At 36.7% G+C, this 27,042-nt stretch overlaps 1 protein-coding gene across 4 annotated transcripts in view; it reads left to right on the top strand.

The window, feature by feature from the left end:
* The window catches only part of KCNH7 (potassium voltage-gated channel subfamily H member 7), a 483,013-nt gene extending 457,321 nt beyond the window's left edge, over positions 1-25,692 (top strand). For all 4 annotated transcript variants that reach the window (XM_082691246.1, XM_082691247.1, XM_082691248.1 and 1 more), the window contains 5 exons: positions 1,206-1,305; positions 10,286-10,549; positions 16,070-16,232; positions 20,628-20,820; positions 22,576-25,692. In XM_082691246.1, the coding sequence (XP_082547372.1) occupies positions 1,206-1,305; positions 10,286-10,549; positions 16,070-16,232; positions 20,628-20,820; positions 22,576-22,842 (987 nt within the window). In that variant the 3' untranslated portion in view covers positions 22,843-25,692. The remainder of the gene's footprint in view (positions 1-1,205; positions 1,306-10,285; positions 10,550-16,069; positions 16,233-20,627; positions 20,821-22,575) is intronic.
* The last annotated feature ends 1,350 nt before the right edge of the window (positions 25,693-27,042 follow it).

Below are 27,042 nucleotides of genomic sequence, written 5' to 3' on the forward strand. Positions count from 1 at the left end.
ACTATTTTAAGGATACAGAATTGCAGCCTACAATTTACCACTAGTTTTATTCCTTCCCATTTCTCCCCAAAACCCCATTACCCCAGCTCTGATTCTAAATAGCTTCTTGCCAGAAACCAAATGTTGGGGCTTTTGACACTTTCAAGTGTTTTTGTTTGTTTGTTTGTTTGTTTGTTTGTTTTATGCTAACTAATATGCTCTCTGGGAGAAAAAATTCTCAAGCCAATAGTTAGGTAAAAGGTAGTAGATTTTATTTTCCCAGAGTTACAGTCATTCCCAGCTACTGTGAAAGACTGAAAAAAGGATAAGCTTGTAAAGTCACCAGGGTACCATTTAATAACCTGAAGCATCAGCTCAGATAATTGCTTCTTTTTAAAATACTGAGAAGTTGAAAAATACCTAGATGATAAGAGGTTCAAGTTATCAAATGCATATGGGTTTTTTTTTTTTTATGAATTCAGTACCTTATTAAGATCTCGGTTTCATGTGACCAACTTCACTCTGATTTTGCCTTAAAAAACAACAAGATATCTTTACATAAAAAGTTTAAGCAGCAACCAAATAAAACAGGTGCTTCCATTGGTTTTACTTATTTGGGAGCTTCCATTTTTATTACAAGAATGATAATATTTTCCAAAGAGGAAAGAAGGAAGAACTGGGAAAACAATAATAGGGAATACAAAAATAGGGAATACAATAACAAAATAATAAAATGCCTAAAGCACAGTGTTCATTGAATTTAACCTTATATTTATTGCTGTGAAATTTAACTTTGCAATCATTACCATGTATTTAAACATCAAGCTAGTTGTAATTAACTTTTACTTTTTTCTCTGCAGTAATACAGATTCTGCAATTTTTTAATTATTATTTTTATTTTAACTTTACCAAGTTACATGAAATACATTCCACATGAAAGAATATGTTGTCTCTACATGTTGACAACATTATCCCCAAACACTTCTGATAAATAACTTCTACAACTATGATTTCCTCATCAGATGGTGAAACTACTAGAATTATTCTATCAGTCCATTTTATAATTTAGAGACAACCAAGAAGCAAAGTATTGTAGCTATTTGCCTGCAATCTAATAATTAAGTCTCAAGTGGTGGAAATGATGTGACATAGTAAAGAACTTACTGATAATACATTATGTTCAAATTGAATAATCTTCCATTTTATCTTCATGTCCATTAACAAAGGCTGATCTCTTACTACGATCACAGTCTGTGAATGATTCGGAAGGAGACAACTGTAAGCTACGAAGAAGGAAATTCTCATTTGATAGTGAGGGAGACAAAGGTAATTCATTTCATTTCTAAAGTTTAAATGTACAACATGTGGTTATTAGCTCTTCTTACTAGATGCTCATTTACTACTGATTTCAAGGGTGAGTTTCATTCAGGTTTTAGAAAAGCAAATCTTTGCTTTTAGCAGGACCTAAAGATAGGGTTACTTATCGATAGCTCTTAACTATGTCTATTCAGCAAAGCCATCTGATATCTACAGAGACATCACAGATAGAGATATAGTGTAGGTTGGTTGAAAAAAGAAAAAGAGAAAAATTTAAAAAGGATACCAATTAATCGCAGTTGAATAACTACACTTGGGCTCCTAAACAGAATGTTCTGGAGGGAAGACCCTTGTTGCAGCCTGAGTGCTCTGTCCTTTCACATGTATGACGCAGATGAAGATGGTATTTGATAGATCTCTTCATCCTTACACTCTGACAGAGTTGCCACTTCTTGTCCTTTCTGGCTTTTTCTCCCCCTCTAACAATCCTTTATGTTTTACTCATGAATTCAATGAATATTTAACATTTCACATTTTTAAAGAACTACTCAATTTCTGAGGAACTAATTGTGTAAAAACAGCCTCTATCTTCCATAGGAAGGGAAATGGACCACCCTTTGTAATTTTGAATAAAAATAGCAGGTGTGTAACAGAATAACCTCATACCTCAATGGAAATCCAGATGAAGGTATATTTAATTAAGCTTGGGGAGATAAGAGAAGGTTTTCCTGAAGAAGTCTCCACTCTTACCCTAAGCTGATCCAACAAGCATTCTAGTCTAAACCTTATCTGGCTCTCAGCAGAACAAGCCCCCTTGTTTTCTTGAATACTCTTCTCTTAACATCTGTGGTACTGCAGTCTTAGAATTTTCCTTCTAATGCTCAGTAATACCCTGAAGAGAATTACAGGATCATTATCTTCTAAACCAGTTATTAGCTATTAGAATTTCTCAAGGTGTGACTCTAGGCCTCCTCTTCCCTCACTCTATACAAACGTTCAAATGTTTTCCTGGGTGATCTCATTTACATTGTTTAATTATATTCTCACATAAGAGATGTGAATATTTACATTTTAATCCCAGACCATTTGAGCTTCAATTTCATATATCCAAGGACTCTAGAGTCCTCTGTCCTTTCACATGTATGACGCAGATGAAGATGGTATTTGATAGATCTCTTCATCCTTACACTCTGACAAAGTTGCCACTTCTTGTCCTTTCTGGCTTTTTCTCCCCCTCTAACAATCCTTTATTAGAGGACTCTAAACTTGAAATCTCAAAGGACTCTAAAGAACTCTCTAAAGGACTCTCAAAGGACTCTAAACTTGAAATCTCAAAGGCAGCTCAAACTCAAAATTTCCTAAATTGAACTCATGATGTGCCTCTGAAAACCAGTCTCTTCATGAGTTGCCATGTCTCTAAATGGAACCACCACCCAATCAATTGCCCAAACCAGATATCTAGACAGGTATCTATCTAGGAGATGACCTTTTTTCAACCTTTCCATCAACTCTGGCAACAAATCTTGTTATTGCTTCTCCAATATATCTTCATTTAGTCTTCAAACTAGGTCCTTTTTTGTTCACTTCTCTCTATCTTCTTAGCCACAACTCTGGACCAAGCTACCCTAATCAATCCCTGGAATAATGAAAGAACATCTTAATTCACCTCTCACATCTGGCCTGCCCCTCTGTCATCTACTCCTTACACTGGACCACTGCTGATTTTTTTTTTCCTAAATGCATTTATGTTTATGTCATGCACATATTTAAAGGACTTACCCTCCAAGGACTTCCCCTTCCCTCAACTACCCTAACCTGTTTTTCTCCCAACAGCTCCTCTATTTTGCAGCATTAATTCCAGTTGTACTTCTGTGTCCATTTGCATCATTATGTAATCAATGTTGTTTGCCCCTAGACTCTAAACTCCATGAAGATGGGAAATATTTAGTCACCTGTAACTTTAGTGCTTGTCGCATAACAAGTATTCAGCAAATATTTGTTGAAAAAGTGAATCAATCAATGAATAGAATTCAAGCATCTTCCTTTTGATTCTCTTTCTCCTTTTGACTTCATCCAAGTTCTCTCTTTGGCCCCTTTCTCTCTGAATTCTCTCACTAGGACAGCTCATCTACACTTCACATCAGCTTCCTCTACACTTCCAGTAAACTAAACTGCCTTCTCTTCCAAGTAAATCATTTCTGCCTTTTTGCTTATATCATTCCTTTAATCAGAATTTACCTCCTATTGTCAAACACAGGCCCATGCACCACACCACACCACTTTTTTGTCAACCAAAATTACCTTTTTCTTGTCATCTCCAATGATATATTCAACTTAAACTCTTTTTCTAAAATGGAATTGGCTTTATAAGCAATTCATGAATTGGGCAGCATCTTATCTAGCAAGTAGAGAGATGCTCCTCAATATATTCTTCTCTAGATTTCCCCAAATATACAGATTTTCCCAGCACAGTGGTTAATATTTATTGTCCCTTTTCTCTATCAAACTGCAGATTCCTTTAACAAAGAATGGTTGATACATATTTGTTGAATTGGGCTAATTGTTGAGTCCTCTGGCTGATTGCGGAACAATAAACCACTCAAATAGGTGATAATTTATTTCTGCAGTGTCTTTCATTATTCTCTTGGTAACTTTTTCTAAAATCAGAACCATTACTCTCAAGCTGTTCTTCTGTAGGCTTAATCAAAATCTCTTATCCTAAAGTTAATCTCTTATTTTTTTTTCTCGCTGAATATGAAGAACAACTTGAAAATGTTGTCTATACAATAATGCTCCAGGTACACTTGAAGATTTATTAAATCTCCTTTCAATCTTATTTATGTTCCTCATTCTCAAGCTAAATAATCTAATGTTGTTATCTCCTGATAAGGCCCTGAGACCATATTACAATGTGTTGTGCTCATGCAACTAGACATTTCTGAATGATTCTGAAAACTTTTCTTTAATCGCAGACTTAGTCTATGGGGCTTATTTTATATAAAGTATACATAGTGAGGGATTTGCCTGCCTGTAGCTCTTTGAAGTTTCCTGGTGTGTCAATAAGTAAGCATGATTTTGGCAATGTGAAGACACAATTAACTCCAGTCATCCAGAATTTGAGAACCCATTCTAGTCGTCAGGACTCCATGGTGCTACAGCAAGTATATAAATTTGCTGGAAACAATCCAGTCCCCATTGCCCCCAATTTAATGTTCTAAAGGCAGAATACTCATTTTATACATATCTTGATGTAGAATCAATGTATAGAAAAAATCACATACATAAGTATAAAGAACAGAGAACTTTCAGAAAATCATTGATGCTAAATGCTATGGGGTACAGAAACTAAAAGCTGCTCATGTAGTGCATTGATTATTTTAGTTAGTTTACTGCTCGTGTAAAACACTGCCTTGAAAGCAGACAACCAAGAGTGCTGATGACTGTGAATCACTTAGCAGAGGCATCAAGAACCAGAGAGAAGAACATATGGACTGGTTTTGGAAACAGACAAAGGCTGAGTCCTACACTGCCACTCACTACCTACTCAAGGCACCAGAACTCTTCAGGCTTCAATCCTCACCACCTCCCACCCCTTCCAATCTTGCCAGCTACACATTGTTAAGGAGCTTACATTCAAAAAGATACATTTAAAAAGAAAAGGTACATAGAATCTCTGGCAAGCTGACTTGAACAAAATAGAAGTTAGCATTGTGGATCACTTATCTCTTAAAATTAATTTGTTGATGAAGGTGCTTTGTCCTCATGAGCCTCCCATTTCTTCTGATGAAATAAACCTACTTCTCAACAAGAGAAAGTTGTTAGTTTAGCTGTGAATTTGAGGACCTCTTGTTGTTTGTTTGTTTGTTTGTTTGTTTGTTTAATCTTCAAGTAGTTCTTTTATTTCTTCAAATTCTGGACTGGAAGTGCCCTGGAACTGCCCAACTTTAACTAAGGCCATTGTAGAAAGAGGTCCTACAGTTCCTGAGATGGAAGTAAAGTCATTGTTTCAGAAAGTGAAGAACAAGAATGATGCTTCAGTGACCTATTTAATGGCTTTTGTTAAGTACTTATTAATATGGTTGGGCAGGGGCACCTGGGTGGCTCAGTGGGTTAAAACCTCTGCCTTGGGCTCAGGTCATGATCCCAGGGTCCTGGGATCGAGCCCCACATCGGGCTCTCTGCCAGGGGGGAGCCTGCTCCTCCCTCTCTCTCTACCTGCTACTCTGTTTGTGATCTCTGTCTGTCAAATAAATAAATCTTTAAAAATAAGATAAAATGGTTGAGCAGAAGTAAATGAGGTAGAGTCATTTGGAAAATGCCAAACAAGTTGTCTCTAAGTAGTCTTCAAAGTTGGATTGTACTTACTTCAGAGTATACCAATATGATTCACTCATTGGGTGGATAGGAATAATAATTTAAGATTTTATGTTGCATACAGTTTATACTATTATACCATTATATATTATACATAATATATTAGTATAATAGCATGTATAATAACACATAAGATACACACACACACACACACGTATCTTTTAACCGATAGGGGTTTTGTGACCAAATATTTGGAATATTCTGCACAACTCTTTCTATGGACAGAAAATGCAGTATCAAAGTAATATAGTAGTATGAAAATTACTGAAGTATGGAGTAAATATATACATTGTTGAACCTACTTTTGTAATAAAAGTGGTTTAATTCTATTAATTTAAGCCTTAAAAATGTTGGTATTATACTTTGGCATCTCTTAGGAACATCTTCTCCAAAAACAAGTAATACTTAGCTTTTAATATCCACTTTAGTGATACATAAATGTAATTTGCTTTAATTTTTTAAGATAGTTTAAATGTTTTTATCTTGAATTTGTATAAAAAAATAACATTGGTCCCCTTTTAACATTCCTTGAAGCTAGAGAGGAACTAAGGTATTTGAAATCAATTGAAGAAATTTATTTTAGAACTCTATTTTTAATGAAATAACTTTTTTTTTAAAAATGCTTCTGGTCCTAAATGCTCAGTTTATTTCAAAACTGTTACCAGTAGGAAATCCAGTGTCAAATGCTGACAGGGCAGGACACACTAAGTGCCAAAATTTGGATCTATCTACTGAGTCTGAAAAATAAAAATGGTAATTAATCTGAAATAAAGGCTCCATAAAAGATGGAGTGAGGAAGCATTTGCTCCTAGATTGTTTGAAATAGCATAATGTTACATTATCATTCTTAAGATGGATGGGTCAACCTCTCCATCAGGACACTCTTGTCCTGTGCTCTTGAATTCAGTCTGAACCCAGAGAGACATCCACAGGGTAAATCACAAATGCTTTAGAATTGTGAGGAGGTGAACTATCAACCTCCAGAAACAAGAAATTTAAAAAAAAAAAAAAAGTTTTTAATCATCTAAATCAGAAAGCAAATTTGAGGTTTAATTAAACAGATGAAAATTTTTCTTTGTATAATGATGGCTAACAGGAGTGATTATACAATCTCACTTCCAACTAAAGAGAAAAAGTAAAAACTCCCTTCCCTTACTGCCTGTAGAATACTATTTCTACTTAGGATAAGAATAGCCTTAAGAAAAAAATTAGTATCGGGCGCCTGGGTGGCTCAGTGGGTTAAGCCGCTGCCTTCGGCTCAGGTCATGATCTCAGGGTCCTGGGATCGAGTCCCGCATCGGGCTCTCTGCTCAGCAGGAAGCCTGCTTCCTCCTCCTCTCTCTTTCTGCCTGTCTCTCTGCCTACTTGTGATCTCTCTCTGTCAAATAAATAAAATCTTTAAAAAAAAAAAAAAGAAAAAAATTAGTATCAAGAATTAACAGTACCCAATACTATTTAATATCTATCAAATAATTCACTTAAACTAGAAGAAGGCAGAAATGGAATAGCCCATCAAAATCTAGAGGTACCTGGAGGCTAATTATAATGCATTTTAGCATAATTTCATGTATTCCCTCAGCCAACCTCCAGCCTAACCCTGAGCAGTTTCGATTTTTAATCCATAAATAGATTGTCATTTCAACTTTGATTTTCAGTGATAGAATATGAAGTTTTGATTTCTCTAATAAGGAATAGAAAACCATGGCTGCAGCGAGGCTGCTTTAAAGAAGCTGTCCGTGTGGCCTGGGTTCCGGGAAGCAGCTGGTTCATCATCCAGGAGCAATGAACACAGAAATAAATGTAGAGTAACTCTCCTTATGAATTAGAACAGTTCAAGGATATTAGACTCTTTCTTCTTCTCTTGTGATTCTGCTTTTACCTGGAATTGTTATTATAGAATTTAGAGACTATGTATATAAAGTAATCTGTTCCATTTTACTAGAGAATGAAATCATGATCCCTCATTCACCACATTTTGTGAATATTTGTCCTGAGTTAAAATCAACAAGTTATAATTCAACTGAAAAATATCTCTCAACTGATGGGATTGTCCCTTGGCATCCAAAATCAAGTCATACTTAGTAAACAAAGACCAAGCAAGGCCCAGGTGGCAGGTAGGACAGAACATTTTACTATGTGTGAGGACTGAAAAGTCTACAGAGAACTCCTAAGACCTCTCAAGCCAAAAAGACAAAATGTTGCATAATTTGTGATGTACATTCATTGCAGAGATCCATGTTAGCACTCTCCATACTTGGATTGGAGGCATACGAAGTAATGGTTAATTCAGTTTACATTTGAGTATACTGGAAAAGACTCCATGCTATGGTTAAAAGAAAGGCATTCTCAGGAAGATGAGAAGCCTGCACTGACTCAAATCCCACTGGTACCCAAACTGCACAAAGGTGTACTCAGGAGCAGTACAAGGTGTACTGCAGGTGTGAGGACAAGTTAGAACAGTGAAGCTCTACCCACCCCCCTTACATTTACTACCATAAAATTGGAAATGATTCTTTTTTGAGGAATGAGATATGCTTATAAAATCGGGAACATGGACCAAATTTTCAAGAGGGAAGAAGTTAAAACCAAAGAAAACAGAGGATGAGATGATAATAATGAACTTGAGAAGTTTAAGGAGGACTGTGTCAGGGACATTGGAGAGAAAAGGAAATGCTGATCTGAAAATTTACAGCCAATTACATTAGTGGTTGAGTGGGGAAATGTAAGTGATGTTGAGCAACCAATGTGTCCACAGTTCTAGAAATTGGTAGGGGTGCTTGGGTGGCTCAGTTAAGCAGCCAGCTGACTCTTGGTTTTGCCTCAGGTCATTATCTGTCAGGATCTTGAGATCTAGCCCTGCATCAGGGGCTCTCTCTCGCACTCTCTCTCTCTCTCTCTCTCTCTCGATCTCTCTCTCTCAAAAAAGGAAAGAAGGAAGGAAGGAAGGGAAACTGGAAAGGTCTGTGATCTTCTCAGCAATGATAAAATCACTGAGTAAGCATGAAATTTTAAAGAAAATAAATTAAACAATCAGTTTTTGCTACATTTAATTGATAGGATATAAACTAACTCCTTAATAACAATTTCACATAAACTTGATTTTTAAAAAAGATTTATTTATTTATATGAGAGAGAGAGTGTGTGTGCATGCACGGGTGCACCGGCACAAGCAGGGGAGGGGCAGGGGAGAGGGAGAGAATCTGAAGCAGACTCCACTGAACTCACAGCCCCATGTGGGTTTAATATCATGGCCCTGAGACCATGACTTGAGCTAAAATCAAGAGTAGGACACCTAACCCACTGAGCCACCCAAGTTAAAAAGTTGATTTTTAACTCTCTTCATTTTGACCTTGGGCTGTTTTCTGGCTTCTCGTATTTTAAATCATGATACATATTTTTTAAATAATTGGAAGTTTCTCTGGAGTGGCTTAAATCAGCTCATTTGGACTTCTATAAATAAGAGATTAAGCACAACCAGGCATAGAGTAGATGGGGACACTATCTTAACCATTTCTCTAAAAAATACTACACCTTCTGGAGTTGTGTTAGTTAGTTATTAGCAGTTACCAGATGGAGAATTATATTGTCTCCCCAGGACACTAATGGAAATAAGTTCTGGGATTTGTCTTTTTGAGTTTTTCCTGCTGAAATATATTCTAAAACAACCGTCAGGGCTAAAATTATCCTGACATTTCAGTATAAAACAGCCAATATGCACTACTGGCTTTAATGTGATTAGGTAAACCCACCTTAATTACTGTATTTAAGCTTTATATTCTTTGCAGTATGCTACACTACCAAACTTCTTGGAATGTCAAGGCCATTACATATACTGAACTAAGGTTGAAATTCATCCCGTCAGCCTTCACTACAAGGAAGCTTCTGGTTTTGACCTTCGCAACACACGACTGGCTGCCACATGAGAGGGCATGCGGCTAAAAACAAACAGCCTGCATAATCGTGATATTTTAGAATTAGGACACATTTTCCCTCCTTTTTTCATTTCCTTAAAGCGACAGTGGACCAGATTTTAAGAATACAAAGGACTATTGAACATGTATAAATAAGGTTATAAATTACAGGGTTTTTATTCTGAGATGTAAACATTATTAATAATGCAGATATTCCTTTCATTCTACCACAGCGTATTTCATTAAGATAATCTAATGTCTTTAAATCAAGAAAAGATTTTCCTTAAGTAGCTACATTCTCAATGGGGAAAAGAGAATAAACAACTTTCCTGGTGGTTTTAAATAAAATTATTTTTTATTTTTATTTTTTTGAAAGATTTTACTTGTTTATTTGACAGAAAGAGAGGGAAAGAACACAAACAGGGGGAGGAGCATGCAGGAGGAGAGGGAGAAACAGGCTTCCCCACTGAACAGGGACTCCACTGCAGGGATGCGAGACTTGATCCCAGGACTCTGGGATCATGACCCAAGCTGAAGGCAGACACCTAACCAACTGAGCCACCCAGATGCCCCTAAAGAAAATTCTCTGTTACAGTTATTTAAAGAACACAACTATTAAAAATGTAGTTTATGTATCGTTAGGAAATATAATGTGCATAGAACCTCACGTTTGATTATCTCCTATACAATAATTTTTTTGATAGATTTTGGCAAAGGGAAGAGTGCAAATGGTCTTGAAGACTCTGTAGATACGATAAGACATTATCAGATTTCCAAGAAGCACTTTGAAGAGAAAAAAAGCAGATCTTCATCTTTTATCTCCTCCATTGATGATGAACAAAAGCCTCTCTTCTCAGGAATAGCAGATTCTCCTGCAGGAGTGGGGAAAGCAGCTGGACTCAATTTTGAAGAAACAGTACCCACCTCAGGAAGAATTCACATAGATAAAAGAAGTCACTCTTGCAAAGGTAATCAAGGTTCTCAGGAATCAGATTGCCCCCCTTGGGTGCTAATTGTGAAACGGCACCTTCTCACAAACAAGGAACTGTACTCACACACGTTAATTTAATCTGTTTACAACTTCATGAAATATTTGCAGAGTTCAGATCTCAGGTCATGTATAAAGCATTTGTGTAAATCCGGAAAAGTGTTAATTATTCCTAAACATTGATAGCGTAAGAGGTTTTTGTGGTAGTGAGAGTTAACATAATGCCACATAGAACATCGTGGGAAGGTCTATTGTAACGATTCTGACAGGGAGTTGGGATTACTGAGTATTTCAAGAGAGCTAACCAGTTAATTCTTATATATGTATAAGAACCACTGTACCCACTCCTCACCCCCAACCCAGTCATTTTCTTGGCCAATATGGTAACAGTACAAAAAACACCAAAAAGAATTTCAGTTTTCAGGGAGAAATGCCCCTAAATAAATCATGTTCTTTACCCAACTCATTTAAACACATTTGTTTAACATCTCTACGAGAAGGCATACACAAATATATGGGTTTTATTGTAGAAAAGATGCATGAGACGGAGAATGATGTTTGATTAATGTATGCAAATTTGCTCTAAAGGATGTGAAACAGGAAAAGGTAAGAACTATCACAGGAGCAACAATTAACTCAGCAAAACGGGAGCTAGAGCTGTAGATCTCATTAACTCTAACCTTTTTAGGTGGGTTCAAGAACAGGTGTGGGTCAGACTGCTTGGGTTCCAACTCCAGCTCCCTTTATTTGCTTTTTTCACTTGCTCCCTTTATGTCTTTGAATAAGTGACTTGACAGACCCCACTAAGCTCAGCTTGCTCATCTTTCACACAGAATAACATTTTCTAACCAACTAATTGATTGTCATTATTGAACAAGGTAACATGCATACATCACTTTTTCTAACTCAGTTTAGTAGTTTCTCATAGATTTTACTTTGTAAGTTTTTAATCACTGAATGTATATATAAAATGCATATGTACAAATGGATATATAAAAATGTAGAGATAAAGAATGTATAGTCCAAAAACAATCAAAAGAATATAACAGAAATAAAAGGAAAATGGTCTTGGTCTGGCAAGATAGCAAAATGATGGCCCAGAGTAAATAAATATTACCTAAATTTGTCACCATTATTTGAAGTGACTATATCTGACAACAGTAGTTTATTGAATCTAGGATGTTTAGGCTTCACATTTTTCCAGAGTTACTTTCCCTATGCTATCAAATCAGCTTTTGCAATGATCCCATGTTGAAGTAAGCTAAGAATATATGCAAATGTTCTCGGGACAATTTAAAATCTTGATGAAGCGAATGAAAATAGTGCCTCATTTATCACAATGGAAGAATGGAATATTAGATGTGATTACCAAATGTCCCATTTTAGTTATTTATGAAATCGGATTCTGGGAAGTACTAAAAATAGGAAAAGGTTGTATTATGGCAGTCAGAAGTTCTGAAGAGCTCACTAAACCATCTCTACTCTCCAAAAGTCAGCAGAATGTGGACCTAATTTTTTTTAAAAGTACTTTTTGTTGTTTTCTTCTTGAGTTTTGGAGTCTCAAGTGACAAGTCATTAAAGATGTATTTTTGGGACTTTATTTTTGGGACTTTATTTGACTCTGTAATGACTCTTGCTGACAGTGAGTTCGCATGCCCTTCATCTTGTATTTTTCTTGGCAGCTTCTTCCAATTGTTTTTAATTAGCTATTCTTCATGCAGGGTAAAAAAAAAAAAAGTATCCTAACAAATAATTTTAATATCTACAAATTTTTAATTTCCAAAAATGTATAATTTCCAAAAAAAAATTCCAACTCAGTCCCTATTCAAATAATAAATCCTTACCTTGAATGAAAATGCATAGCTAAATATTCATGTCAATTGAATAAAATAATTGATGTCATACAGAGTTGACCAGTGTGACACATAGTTAACCTGGTTAATTAATCTGACCAACTAAGGGAGAATTCCAGAACTTCATTCATGCGAAATTTTATACCTTAATGATTTGTTAAGGTGACATACTACGGGATGTTCAAGAAATTGAATACTTTGTAGGGTACAACTCCAACAGTTGCAGGGCAAACTATTAAACCCCACAAATTTTATTTTATCAGTAGGAAATTTCATTTACTAACATTCCTGCACTTGCCATGCTGAACCTAACAGAAGAGCACCTTTTTGGTAAAACTGAAAAGAAAAAAAGCAAATTAAGTGGATTCTGATCCTACTTAGATTGAAATCAAAGGTTAACTCTAGAAAAAAATGGGTACCCAGAGCACAGTAAAAGTTTACTTTCTCTTCATCCATTTCCAGAAATGTGTCTTGCAACTATAGCAACATTTTCCAAGGCAACCAAGTACAGATTCTTTCTGAGATATATTTAGAAACTGTCTACAAGGATGTTCATTTTGATTAAGACCACTAACCAGGATTTCCCCTTTGAACTTTTTTCTTCTATATTGCTGTTAAACAAGCCAATCATGCATATCCAGACCTTAATAAAAAAGTAAATTATAATCAAGGAAGCTTCTGTCTAATAGTTTACATTTTATTCATTTCTGCTGAGAAGATAATCAGTTTTTTTCTAGTGTTAAAGAATATAATCCTACATAATTCATGCATGTGATTCACCATTGTTATTTAAAAATCAATTTATTATATATGATTTGTGAACGAGAGAGCTGTTAAGCATAGGCAGAAATTCTGTAAGCTTTCTTGACACAAAACTTCTGAGCATTATATGTAACTTCCATCTCACCAATTCTTACTGTCTTCTCTAAAGATTCCTATAGTAACCGGCTAGCAGGTGGCTAGACAGGGACAAGCACTGGCATCACCAAACCATTATATGTGTGCTCTAAATGTTTGGGATTGCTGCTCCAACATTGCAAACCTCCTGTACTAAGACATTTTATTGTTGTTTTTCATTTTGAATGGAGTTACAAGTCTATGAATAGTAAGTCATACTTTCCAGTGAAAATCGGCTGATACGTTGCTCTAAACTTCAGCAATATGGTTTTTCTATGTTCATTTTCATTTTGTTTGTTTGGTAAAATCAAAAGGAATTATATTCTGTCCCTTTAAAAGACAAAAGAAAACACCAGGATCCCATAGGCTAAGGAAGCCTTCCTTAATCACAAAGAACCATTCTGGAATTCTTAATAACCCCTATGAGATCTGATAGCCATTTCTACAGAACAGGGAAACTTGACCTTCTGTTTTTCTAATACTGTCTTCGGAGGTACTAATTCCTTTGGTAGGGCTTCACCCAGTTGAGGCAGCAATTGTAGGCACCTCATTAGAGAAATTTCTGTGGATTCAATGGTAAAGACATAATGATAGAAGAAAGAGTACAGAGGCTTTCTCTGTTTCTTGGAGAAAGGAGAGGTTTTGAGTTGACTGTACTTTGGGAGAAACTGCAGGAAAGGAAGGGACTGCAAGAAGCCTGCAAATCCTGCTCCCTATTTCTAGAATCATACCTAATCTTCCCAAATCGTTACTTTCTACCCATTTTTTTAAATAGCTGAGGATATAAATTCCTTAACTTTACATAACTTTTGTCAGTGTTTAATCATAGCTAGTGTCCAAAAAAAAAAAAAGAAAAAGAAAAAAGTAAAAAAAGTTTTTCTATCAAACCAAAATCACTTTCTGTAATTCAAATCTATTTCCATGGAAAATGAAGACCACTTTTAGATACTCTTTTCCTCCTACCAGCCCTCCCAATGAGGAGAAGATGTCACTTCTTTACGTCTGAAATAAACTCCCAACTCCACTAGTATTTTTTCTAGGTTTTCATTTTCCAAGCCTAAATCATTTTAAGCTCTTATGTGGATATGGAAAATGTAGAGGGAAAGAAAGCAGAAGAAGAGCCATCACAGTGTATGATAAAAATGAGAGGAAAAGTAAGAGATTATATTTGCCCTCCAATATTGATAACTTGCAAATACAGATTGTACAAGAAGCCAAAAATTAAAAGGAGATTCATCAGCAGTATGAGAAATGATCAGAACCTTGCTACCAGATTCTTCAATTGTGGGGCCTGGGTATTCTTTGCCGGTAATTCCTCCACATTTAGCAGAGTGCCGCTGGTACATAACAGAGCCTCAGAGCCTTTGAAAAGTGGACTTGAGCAGATAAGTGGGAAGTTTCAAGTATAGCGATATAAAAATATTCTAAATAAAAGAATGACAAGAAAGTGTATTGGAAATTAATATGGATATAAGAAAGGACAGTGCAGAAGGAGCTACAAGGAAAGATAAAAACATGCAATAGCATCATGGGACTATAGGACCTTTAACACCCCTGGCCATCTTTGATGGCTCTACTTTGAGTTGGGTTGGCGTAAGAAAAGCTCCTGAAAGTCAGAACTTTTCCATGGCTCTCTCCCTGGGCTCACTTTGAATTATGAAGTATGCTAATTATCCTGGAGAACAGCTCCCAAAACCTTCAATCCAAGGAGAAGCCATACATACAACTATGCCTCAGAGGTATTGCAAGGTCTGTTCCACACAAGTGCAAAAAAAAAAAAAAAAAAGTTACTATCACAATAAAAAGAGTCAAATTTGTTCTTTGTTCACACTGTACTGTAGTCTATTAAATGTGCCATTGCATTCTGTCTTTAAAAATAATGTGCAATATCTTCATTTAAAAATACTGTATTGCTGGGTACCTGGGTGGTTCAGTTGGTTATGTTCAGCTCAGGTCATGTTCCCGGAGTCCCAGGATCGATTCCCACATTGGGCTCCCAGCTCCATGGAGAGTCTGCTTTTCCCTCTGACTTTCTCACCTTTCATACCCTCCCTCACTGTCTATCTCTCAAATAAATAAATAAAATCTTAAAAACAAAAAATACTGTATTGCTAGAATGTGCTGACCATTATCTGAGCTCTCAGAGAGTTGTAATCACTCATCATAGATGACCGCAACAAATCTGTAATAAAGAAGTTCAAAACATTGCAAGAATTACCAAAATATGACACAGAGACAGTGAGCAAAGGCTGTTGGAAACATGGTGCCCATAGACTTGATCTTTACGGGATTGCTGCAAACCTTTGCTCTGTAAAAACCAGTATCAGGAGAAGGCTCCCTAGCTCACGGGTCAGAGCACTGGTCGTATAGAAACCTGTGTCTGTGAGGTTCAACAAAGCGAGGCAATAAAACGAGGTATGTCTACAGGAGCAAGCTATGTTCTTTCTTCCCAAATCCAGAAGCGAAAATCACTGCTCTCTAATCTGCAACAAAATCGTATTCAAAGCTCACAACCGTCTCTATGTTTTTATTCATGTGAAAAAGGGCAGAAGAGGTGGCAGGCAGGGTGAGGACGGTAGGGCTCAGCGGTCCATCGGTGGTGGCCCCTGGACAGGTCCTCGAATCACTCTGGCTCTCTGGTTCCGGGCTTATACTCTGAGATCCTTTCCTGCTCATCCTGAGGATGTCTGTGTGTGCTGATGCAAAGGGGCACCTGAAGAAGTTGATATCCATCTTGGTGTTTCCCACAGATATCGCCGACACAAGAAGCTGGGAACATGCGCAGACTCAGGCTGACGAGTCAAGCACCTCAGCACTCCAGCGAGCTGCCTGGGGGATCTCGGAAACCGAAAGTGACCTCACTTATGGGGAAGTGGAGCAAAGATTAGATCTGCTTCAAGAACAGCTTAACAGGTATAAGCAATAGTGAGGCAAAGGGAGGACATCCCCCAGGCCCTTGGTTGGCTACGGTTTTCCCCTTGCAACTAGCAAATTCCTACTACCATAATCTCATATATTTCACATATGCTTACTTATTTAAAATAAGACTAGAAGTTGACAGAATTATTAATCCGCATTGCAAGGAGCATTTATTTAGAAACTTCATGATTCTGGCAACGTAAATCCTATTTTTTCTTTACTTGTCATAAAATTAGTATATCACCCACACCAGCTGCTGAAGAAAACTCCTTTTTCCTCAGAATAATTCATATTTAGCTTGTTTACTAACACCCTCTTTGCATCCTGCTTTTATGCTTTTTGGTTGTTTCTGGTAACTTAGTTATGTGTTACGGCATTTTTTTTTCAGTATAGACAAAATTATTTAAACATATGGTTATTCAGAAAGCTTCTCAATAATGTGATTGAATTAGAAATACCACAGAGTCGAAGCCCAGGTCTTCTCCACTTTTCCTCCATCGTTGATCTATACCCAATTGAGATGAAGAATAAATTTTGGTTTTAGGGGGGATGGAATTCCTTAACCCAACTCTGTGTGGACTTCTTAAGATTAAATTGATCGCTGAGATTCAGGAAAAAAAAAAAAATGAATGAGTATGATATAGCTGTGTGAGTAGTTTTTCATATGGGAGCTGACCTTGATTCAAAGGTAGCCTCCAGGTACACCACCAAGGAAGGCAGTGGTCACAGACCGAATACTTCACCGATGAAACTAAAATGTTCAAATCACATAATTTACTAAACCGATATAAAACATACAATGAGATGAGAAGAGCGAGAAGAGGTAATTAACACATTTCTAATAAATACAAGCATAGCATAAAAGAAGCCCACTACAGCTGAATTCCGATTGACGCAATGTTCATACGTGCTGAATCACCCTGCCCTGAGGTGTGGTTACTAGGACCAGACAGAGTTGAGGTTGACACAGAAGGTCTACAGACAAAAAATTCCTTCTATCCCAATGGCCCACACTTATTCGTTCACAGAGATGTAAGGCTAGGTACACCTGGCCACAGCTGTGGCTTTCCACTTATTCTACTCAACAGCCTTAGGTTGTATTTGCTTTTTGTAGGTAAAACACAGATAGAGCCAGATGAGCCTCTGCTGTGTGTCACCTCTGAATGGCCAAATTTAGGTTGGGGGGGGGCAGTTCTCTTTCCAGAGATGACATGAGAATAATTCATCCTTTCTGTCTCTATCTGTATAAGCCACACTCTGGTTTGTTGCATCATATTTCTATTCTATCTTTGGCATGTCTTACAGGTTATGCACATGCTGTCTCTATACAGCTGAGGAATTCTGTCCACATCTGGCAAGCTACTTGCTTACTCATGATCTATACTAAACACATCCCAGGAATTTTGTGTATACCCCATAAGCTACTGGTTTACTTAATCTTTCCTTAATGTTTCTTGTGTGTTTTATCCATGCTGTTTATTGTTTTAATTGTTTTATCCATGCTGTTTATTGTTTTAATTGTTTTATCCATGCTGTTTATTGTTTTAATTCAAAAATGAACAGTGTCAAACAATATAGTAAGCATATGAAATGTGTGTACGCACACATATACATTGCTATCACAAGTTAATCAGGAATTGAAACAGACAATTAGAAAATTGACAAATTTGTGAATTGAAATAAATTTGTTAATGTCAACCAAAGGTAGGAAAATACTGCATGAACTAAAGATTTATTTTGTATTTTTATCTTTTCATGGATTTTAATTGAATTTAAAATCTCCTGGTGATAAGGTTCATATCCCATTCCTAAATTTTAACTGCAGGTCTTGTCAAATTAAAACATATCTGAGAACATTAAAACAGCCTATCATTTTCTTAGGGTCAGTAATCCTGGTTCAAGTTTAAGAACTTCCCATTATAATACTTACTAATGGTCAGGGAAACCTATTAAGTTGCTTAATTGATACATTTGCTTTTTTACTCTCCCTATTATTTATGCCAAGTCACGTTGATCCTTTAGTTACAAGATACATAAAACTGTATACTGTATAAACATAAAAATTGATATGTGTGATCTCTGAACTTGAATTCTTTGATTTCTGTGACTTAGAGAAAATAACTGCCCATTTCTTTACTGCCAGGACATGGTGTATGTGTTCAACTTGTTGAGGAGCTATTAAAGCGAGTGAGTAAATGGGTGAATGACAGGGACAGCAGTGATTTCTTTAGCAAAACACTTGCAGTTAGCCTAGATTACCATAACTCTGCTACTTCACTATGTACAGGATAACTGGGTCAAGTCATTGAAGCTTCTCCAGCCTCAGTTTCTATCTTTGACTCATACATACCTGCAAAGATGGTTAAAGACTAAGATATGATATATATTGAAACTATATATGCTCAAGAAGTAAACAGTTAGGTAAAATCTGACAGGCAATGAACTTTACTTCTATTTTTGGTGTTCCTCCTACTTTACATGTACTTCCTTTAGTCCTTTCTTCAGGACTAAAATTCAGATTTTAGAACTCCTTTGTTGCCTGGTCAGTGGTACCAATCATTGCTGCCAAGATAAGTGAAAGATTACTGAAAACGTGTTTTCAATATGTCCTAGGACTGTTAAGTGTAAACTCCTAAGGACACACACATCTAAGACTGTATAATTTGCAATTGTCCATTAGTAATAATAATAATAATTGTTATTTGATTGCATTAGTTATTATTCTATGAAATTTTCCTTTCAAAAGTACAATTAAATCTCTCTTGACATCTCTTTTGACATCGTCCCAGCATCTGTATGTCCCTTGACATATTTCTCACTTTGACTTACTTCTGTTTATCTCCAATTTTTTCACAAATATTTTCTGTCCTAACTCCACTTAGCCTCTCTTGGATTTAAAATCCAACACATTACATGTTTACAGCACTGAGATCTCCAACATCATCTTTCTTCCACTTTACTCCAGAAGGCAAAGGTATAGAGAATAAGTTTGAAGAGGACAACTCAATTCAAACTTGGACTTTGTAGAGTGAGAATCCTGGGACATTTCTTAGAGTTGGGTCTGTCCTATTTAATGTCCACATTCTGTTCAAATATAGACCTGTGAATCACAACCCCATTTTGTTCATTCAAATATTCATATTAAGTACACAATGCAAAAAAAAAAAAAAAAAACAGATAATAAATGGTCTATCTTGAGTCATTTTCACTCCTGCTGCTTTTCTGCTTTAATGACCAATTAAACTATATGTTGGGTTAAAGGTCTACATAAGAAGGGTTCTTATATATTTATATGTTATACCTACAGATATACATTTTTAGGGAAATCATTAACACTTGGTTCTAAAACAGAGTTTCTCAAACTTTAATGTTCTTTGGAATCACCTAGGGATCTTGTTAAAATGCAGATTCTAAGGTCTGTGATTTTAACATTTTTGGTACGATTTACCTTCTCCTTACAGCTTTCATTTGGAAACAAAATAGTGCAAATAAGTGAAGAGTTAAGGTTTTCTAAAGAGGCATATGGTCCTAATTTTCTGTTCTTATGCCCACAAAATTCCCTTTTTTAAAACGCTGTTAACACATGCAAAAAAATAAAATAAAATAAAAAGAGGGGGAAGTTAGTCCTATTGTATTTTGCTATTTTCCTTCGAATTTTACTTTAAAATGAGAATGAAATGAACAGACCAGTTGGCTCTTTATGAGATCTGGCAGGAAGAAATCATCAGACTGGCATTTTGCAAGCCAGATGGGTCAGAGAAGCAAGTGAACTTGTACATTTCGTCCGTTTCTTAAATACAAAAGTCCTGGAATTATAAATGAGAAAGGAATGGAAAAGGCATTTAGCATCTAACAGCACTTAATGATAAAGAATCTAACAGCACTAAAGGAATAACATGCAATCCTATGAATAGGAGAGATGCAAGGTAAAATAAAGGTAATGTAAATTTGAAACACCTAAGAAATTCCTTGACTTCTACAGCCCTGAAAGAAATGTGCTGCCAAATCCATTTTTAAAGAATAAATAAAATGCTCACAAGAAACAGCAAAGCCTGATTAAAAAACAGATTACTGATTTAAAATAGTCTCAGTGTGTTTTACATTTAAAATCAGTAAAGATTAGTAAAAATGTCATCTATTTCAACTGAGCTGCTTTTCTGTGAAGATCTTATTGTAGATGCAGGAAAGCAACGGTGTTTATCAGAACCATTAGTGGGACACAGAAAGTGAGCATCAATCAGCCAGGAGAGAATCTCCGTGCTCCCTCTCCTGTCATCCTTGTTTACAGCAGGGCCATAGTTCTACTTGGTGGTGCTGAAATTTTCTCAAATGCTTTGCGATCCTGGACTGTTTTAGGATTGTCTTTCCCCATTTGTGTCTGTCCCACAGACTTGAATCCCAAATGACTGCCGACATCCAGACCATCTTACAGTTGCTGCAAAAACAAACCACCGTGGTCCCCCCAGCCTACAGCATGGTAACCGCTGGAGCCGAGTATCAGAGGCCCCTCATCCGCCTGATGAGAACCAGCCATCCTGTAGCATCCATCAAGACGGACAGAAGTTTCAGTCCTTCCTCACAAGTGAGTGTAGACGGTGTGAAACTGGGAATCTCTCTCTCTGGGGACCGCCTGAATCAGAATCATCCGGGGTGCTATGGGAAATGAGGTTTCTCATCCCCGTCTGTTTCTAAAATTGCTGGAAATAGCCCCTATAATCTGCATTTAAACCAGCTCCCCACTAATCAACATGTTCATTTCAAGTTTGAGAACAGTGGAGTTAGAGGTACTTTTTTTTTAAAAAAAACATTAGCAATTTTTTTCTAAGAAAAAAATTCTTTTCAAGAATCAATCTGCTTAAGTTTATATGTGGTAGAGCTTTCAAAGCCAATAGCCCCGAGTCCAAAAAGCACTTCAGAAAAAGGTCTGTCATTTGCTCTGGTGACAAGAGGCACTCTTGTGCAGGGAGTCTGGGAGGAGGGGGAGGAGAAACAGCAGCTGTCCAAAGACCTCAGGTTCCACAGCCAACAGACTGGTAATCTCATTTGTGCCCCACACATGCCCAGAGATATCTAAACTTTTCTCATCTCCATCATGGTAAGAGGAATATTAAGATGTCCTTTATCTTGCCTCTGAAGACCTCTAAGGCCTTTTGAATTATGTTAATATGAAAAGTCTAACTCCCTTGGAATTCCACTTAGGAAATTATTCTTTATTACTTAAGCCCAATAGCCAAACTGCACCTAAGAAAGGTGGACCCAAGAGCAAGGATTTCCTAAACAATCTTGTAAAACTTTTATAGAAGTTTTGAAATTTAGTGTAATATGTTCTGGGAAATGAAACTACATTAATAACAGGGAAATACGCAGAAGGAAAACACTGCAATCTTTCTGAAATATGAAGTAGAAATTTAATTTCTCTAAGTAGTTTTGAATGTCTTAGATCTTGTAAAACCATGTACTTTGTTTTCGGTGGAGTTAGGTAATAGTTTCTGACCAAATGATAAAGTTTTAGAATATAGGTGAGGTTCAGTTGGGTGGAGTCCAGAGCCCATGACCAAGAAAGAATTCTTGAGACATCGTTGGTGCAAAATAGAGGTTTATTAGAGCATGGGGACAGGACCCATGGGCAGAGAGAGCTGCTGCCCCAGCAGGATGTGAGGGGTGGCAGGTTGCAGGATGGGAGTTGGGGAGGTAAGGAAAAAGGGAGGTTTCAATAGAACTTTCATATGCTTAAGAGGACCTATAAGATACTGGATGCCCTGAGGCCTTGTCATTGTCAGGGTTTTTCCCTCTAGCAAGGTATTAACATTAAGATAATTGGGAGATTCCTAAAGAATGTCGCACCCCAGGAGTGAGGGTGGGAGAAGGTTTCAGGGTGTCAGCTTTTGCTTTGTCCTCAGCCAGCCTTCTGTTCCCTCACCACAAGGATGAGTGATATTTCATTTTTTTTTTTCTGTCCTCCTTACACTGTTTACTCACCAAATGACTCATGTTTCTGATTCCAGTTATCTCGAATTTTGAATTAAAATTGATTTATTGAATTAGAACTCATCTGGAAAACTCAATGTTAAATAATGCGTGTGTGTGTACACTTTGTTTTAAAGAAGAATCTGATCTGGCTTCAGAGTAAAAGTTCTTAGAATGGTTGTTTAGGACAAACTGATGCCCAACCTCCAATGCCTTGACCCATCTTTGGTAGGGAAAGCTTGGCCACTATCACTAGCCAAATATAGATTAATGAGGAAGTTAAATGTATTTAGATTTTGTGAACATAATTTTAGAAATCTGTCCAAATGAATTATTTTAAAAAAACATCTTTTTTTTCTCTTTCTCTCAGTGTCCTGAATTTCTAGACCTTGAAAAATCTAAACTTAAATCCAAAGAATCCCTCTCAAGTGGGGTGCACCTGAACACAGCTTCAGAAGACAACTTGACTTCACTTTTAAAACAAGACAGTGATCTCTCTTTAGAGCTTCACCCGCGGCAAAGAAAAACCTACCTTCATCCAGTTAGGCATCCTTCTTTGACAGATTCATCCCTAAGCACTGTAGGAATCTTGGGTCTTCATAGGCATGTTTCTGATCCTGGTCTTCCGGGGAAATAATCATTTTGTACTATTTACTCCACATACAATGTAAGTGCTTTTAATGGCTGTTTTCCTTTTTTTGTATTTAAATCCTCTCTACTTGACTCAGGGGCTCACAAGGTACCATTATATGCAAAAGTACTGTATATTTTCCTAAATTGAAGCTTGTACGGTAAAACTGAGCAATTAGGATGTAAATATACATATGAACTCTTTTGTTCCAAATGTTGAAACTGCCAGCATCTCAAGGCATCTTCTTCGTATTATTTTTTTAAAATCATGTGCATGTTAGGGAACTCCAGTTTCTCTTGCATGGAGACTCCTACTTACTACTTTTACTACCCCCAGTATTTTGTTATGAAAATGCCTTCCAAGCAAGTAAGAAACCAAGGAACATTGTTCATATGTGCAAATCAGGTGATCCTCAACTCATGGACGTTCCAGGGGAAGGAAGGGAACTTAGTCACTTTGAGAACAGATACCTTTCTGTATGGAGATGTTTGTAGTTAATTACATTCATTTCACCGCACTTAAAAAAATTCCAAAAAATTCTAAATCTCTGATCACGGAGGGAATCATCTCCAAATACATGAATATGGGCCGGCTTCAGTGAGGACAAAAAGGCCTTTCTATTTATGATTCTGTCTCTGACTTCATTTACAAATTACCTAAAATATTTCTCACTGGCACATTTCCTTGAACATTTAGAAACAAGTTTTTTCCTCATTTTTCGTTTTCTTTTCTTTTTTTTTCTGAGGGTGGGGGAGGGAGTCTTGTCAAGAACAGCTAAAGCATGACTGACACAAGCTGATATCCACAGCTTTCCTCTGATTCATATTTTAGGGCTGTGCTGAACTGGATCAAAAGAGTGGACACACGGAGTTCTTTTTTAAAAAAATGTGAAACTTAGCAGGTGTGCATGGCAAAACTAGCTTCCATTAAGTATATGTTGTTCCCTGGTTTTCTTATCCCAGCTGTGGAAAAACAATGTGTTTTTACCTGCCTGTAAAGGCAATGAACACACCAGCAGTAAAATTTCAGGAAGACATTTGCTAATCAAAGATTAAATGAATACGTGCTATTTATGGACTGGGCGGAATATATTTGGACCCCAGAATATCTGAACATGCAATGAAATATATTTTAATATCTTCAACTGTTAGATGTTTTTTTTTGGAGGGAGGAGGATATACATGCCTCTCATAAAATCAGGATACAGAAGAAAAACTGCAAGAATCTGATTAGTCAGTTTTTAGCCAAGTTTTATTTTTCAGTTCATTTGAGTACAATTTTAAACCTACTATGGACTGACCCATTATACCCTTTCCTTCTGGACAAAATTTTGAGATTTTTTGCAAGTTTCTTCATTTTTTAATAATTGTGACACTCACATATATTTTTAAAGAAATAATGTATCTGTGCACATTATTAAATGGATTAATTTCTATCTCTCCAGGATAGAAACGTAATCTATTGACTTACCTTTACCTTTGACACTATTAGTTTCAAAGACAAGCAATTCATTTAAATTTACAAAGCTATTGCACTATTCCAAATATGATTAAAGTGACTTTAAGTTGCTCCCTATATATTTTTAAATGGTCACATGTGTGGGAGGTGATCTGTAGGCATGAGCAAATTCATATCCCTGCTAAATGTTTGAAAAAAACAAAACAAGTATGTATGGCAAAATGACCATGCCATTCAATAAAATACAGAACAAGTTCAACTAGCTTCTTAAACCCTGTGGTGTTAATGCAGATACAAATTTAGGGACTAACTAATGCTGTCCTTCCCTCATTCAACAAACATTTATGGGTGCCTAGCAGGGGGAAAGAAATGGCTAACTTTGATTCAGAGGACTATTTAGGGATTTCGTGTCCATATTTAGGCACATTTTTGCAGCTGCAACAAATTTCATAAGGATTGCCAGCCTAAGCTCCAGGGAAATTCAGAATGAGTTCACCAGAGACTTCATTTGTAGGGAGTGAAGATGTGGCAGGTGAGGAATTTAGATCTGATTGTTGGATTAATGAATGTTTCAACTGCGACACTGGTATGACATGCGTAAAATTCATCCTTCCACATAAAGTCTCTATACTTTATAAAAACTGAGCATGAAGGAATGGGAAAATAGGGAAGAGTGTACAAGCATCCCGCTTTTTAAATTCGAGCATAACACAAACCATCTTCCTCTTAAATCCCTAACAGGAAAGAATCGCTTGATATTACAATCTAAGTCTCAGAGAATTGGACAGGATTAAGAAGGTCCCCGCTTACAGAATATCACTCTAACAAGAGCCTGAACAATGTAAAGATGTGGTTAGTTAGGCAGAGATGTCAGAGGCTCCATTGTTAAAATGACTTATGGATAACCAAAGCAATTCTCTGAATTTACAAAATCCATCTCCTTGTCCCAGCCAGAGGTCTAATGCCTAAATCACGGTCACTTTCCCCACAGGCTGGAGCAAATGGCCTGAGCCCTCCAATGTGGGGACTGTCCTGAGAGGCAGGGTTAACTGCCGTAGCCAGTCATAGTAGTATGGTACTGCCTCTCCTTCTAGGGAATTAGAAGCACTAATGTAACTCCTTTTGCTTTCCACCAAAAAATTAAGGTTCCTAGTTCCCAGGCCTAAATAAAATGCCATCTGAAATCTGAAGTTTATCTGAGTGAGATGTTTCCCTGCTGTTATTAACTGCTGGGCAGAGAGCTGGAAGTATCATTTTACCCTATACGGGAGTCTCATATTCTAACGAGGGAAGGAGGAATGAAAAAGGAGGAATGAAAAGTACTGAAGCAATGTCCTTGCAGGATTTTTATAAATTTTTTTTTAAAGATTTCTATTTATTTGTCAGAGCGAGCGAGAGAGAGAGCACAAACAAGGAGAACAGCAGGCAGAGGGAGAAGCAGGCTCCCCACTGAGCAAGGAGCCAGATCCAGGACTCAATCCCAGGACTCTGAGATCATGACCTGAGCTGAAGGCATACACTTAACTGACTGAGCCATCCAGGTGTCCCAGCCTTGCAGATTTTTACATTAAGAATCACTCATTTAACAAACATGAGAAGGTAGGGGCAAATTTGGGATAGCCTAGTTTCTTAGATCCACGATAACAGATTGGTCATCAAAGATCAAAGATGAATTCTCCCACTCTTCAGGTCAGAAGATAGAAAAACCAGGTCAGGGCATAGCAGCACATGGTATGAGGTTGAGTATGTATGTATGAGACTTGCTTACAGGTCTTTCTGGAGGTTTATCTTTAGCAATGGTTCCAAAATGCCTAAAAGAACAATGTCCTTAACCAAATGTTATTTAAAATCCCAGCATATATTATGAAAGAATAAAATTTATCACCTCACCAGGATGCCTAAAATAATCATTCTTACAGTATCTTTTCTTCGAAGGCTTTTCATGGCCTAAAAAGAAAGAATGTGGTAGATCTAGTTATTAAAAATGAATCACAACACTGACTAATTTATAATAGTCTTTAAATTGCTTAGCCATGGTTAAAACCAAAAGCAGATCAATGTATTTGAGTAGATTTCTTCCTGCAAGTCAAAATTTTTATAAGTTACAAAAAACTTTAAATATTATTAGGTTTCTAATCTTTTTTTTTTTTTTTTTTTTTGGCAGTACAACGAATGTGTCTGTCATGTGAGTTTAGAGGCACTTGGAAGACAAATGACGTTCTCACCTGTAGTCCTAGAATTAGCAGCATTAACACCTCCAAGGAACATGCTAGAAATGTGTATTGTTGGGTCCCACCCAGACCTACTGACTCAGAAACTCTGGGGGTGGGACCTGGCAGCCAGCTTTTAATAAGTCCTCCCATATATGATCCCAATAAGCACAAAAACTTTGAGATCATCAATGTAGCTGGGTCTTGGGATGAGTTCTTTCATTAACAACTGTGTGACCCTGACCAATTTAATTAATGTCCCTGAATCCTTTTCCTGAATTTGTGAAAATGAGATAATGGTACCTGCCTCAAAGAAGCTTAAGAAATGAGATAACATAAAGTGCCTGGCACATAGTAGGTGCCCTAAACTCTAGACTCTTTGATTTTCATCTAGGAACATATTAAAAACAATCAGGAAAACAATTTTCCTCAATTTCGCTTTTACATAATGTGCTATGTCTCCAGCTAAATAGCCGTTATTAAGACTTAATTTTTTGATTCAGAAAAGTCAAGTGTAGCTATTGTCTTTTCTAACAGT

Source organism: Mustela nivalis (assembly GCF_964662115.1).
Source record: "Mustela nivalis genome assembly, chromosome: 11".
NCBI classification, from domain to species: Eukaryota; Metazoa; Chordata; class Mammalia; order Carnivora; family Mustelidae; genus Mustela; species Mustela nivalis.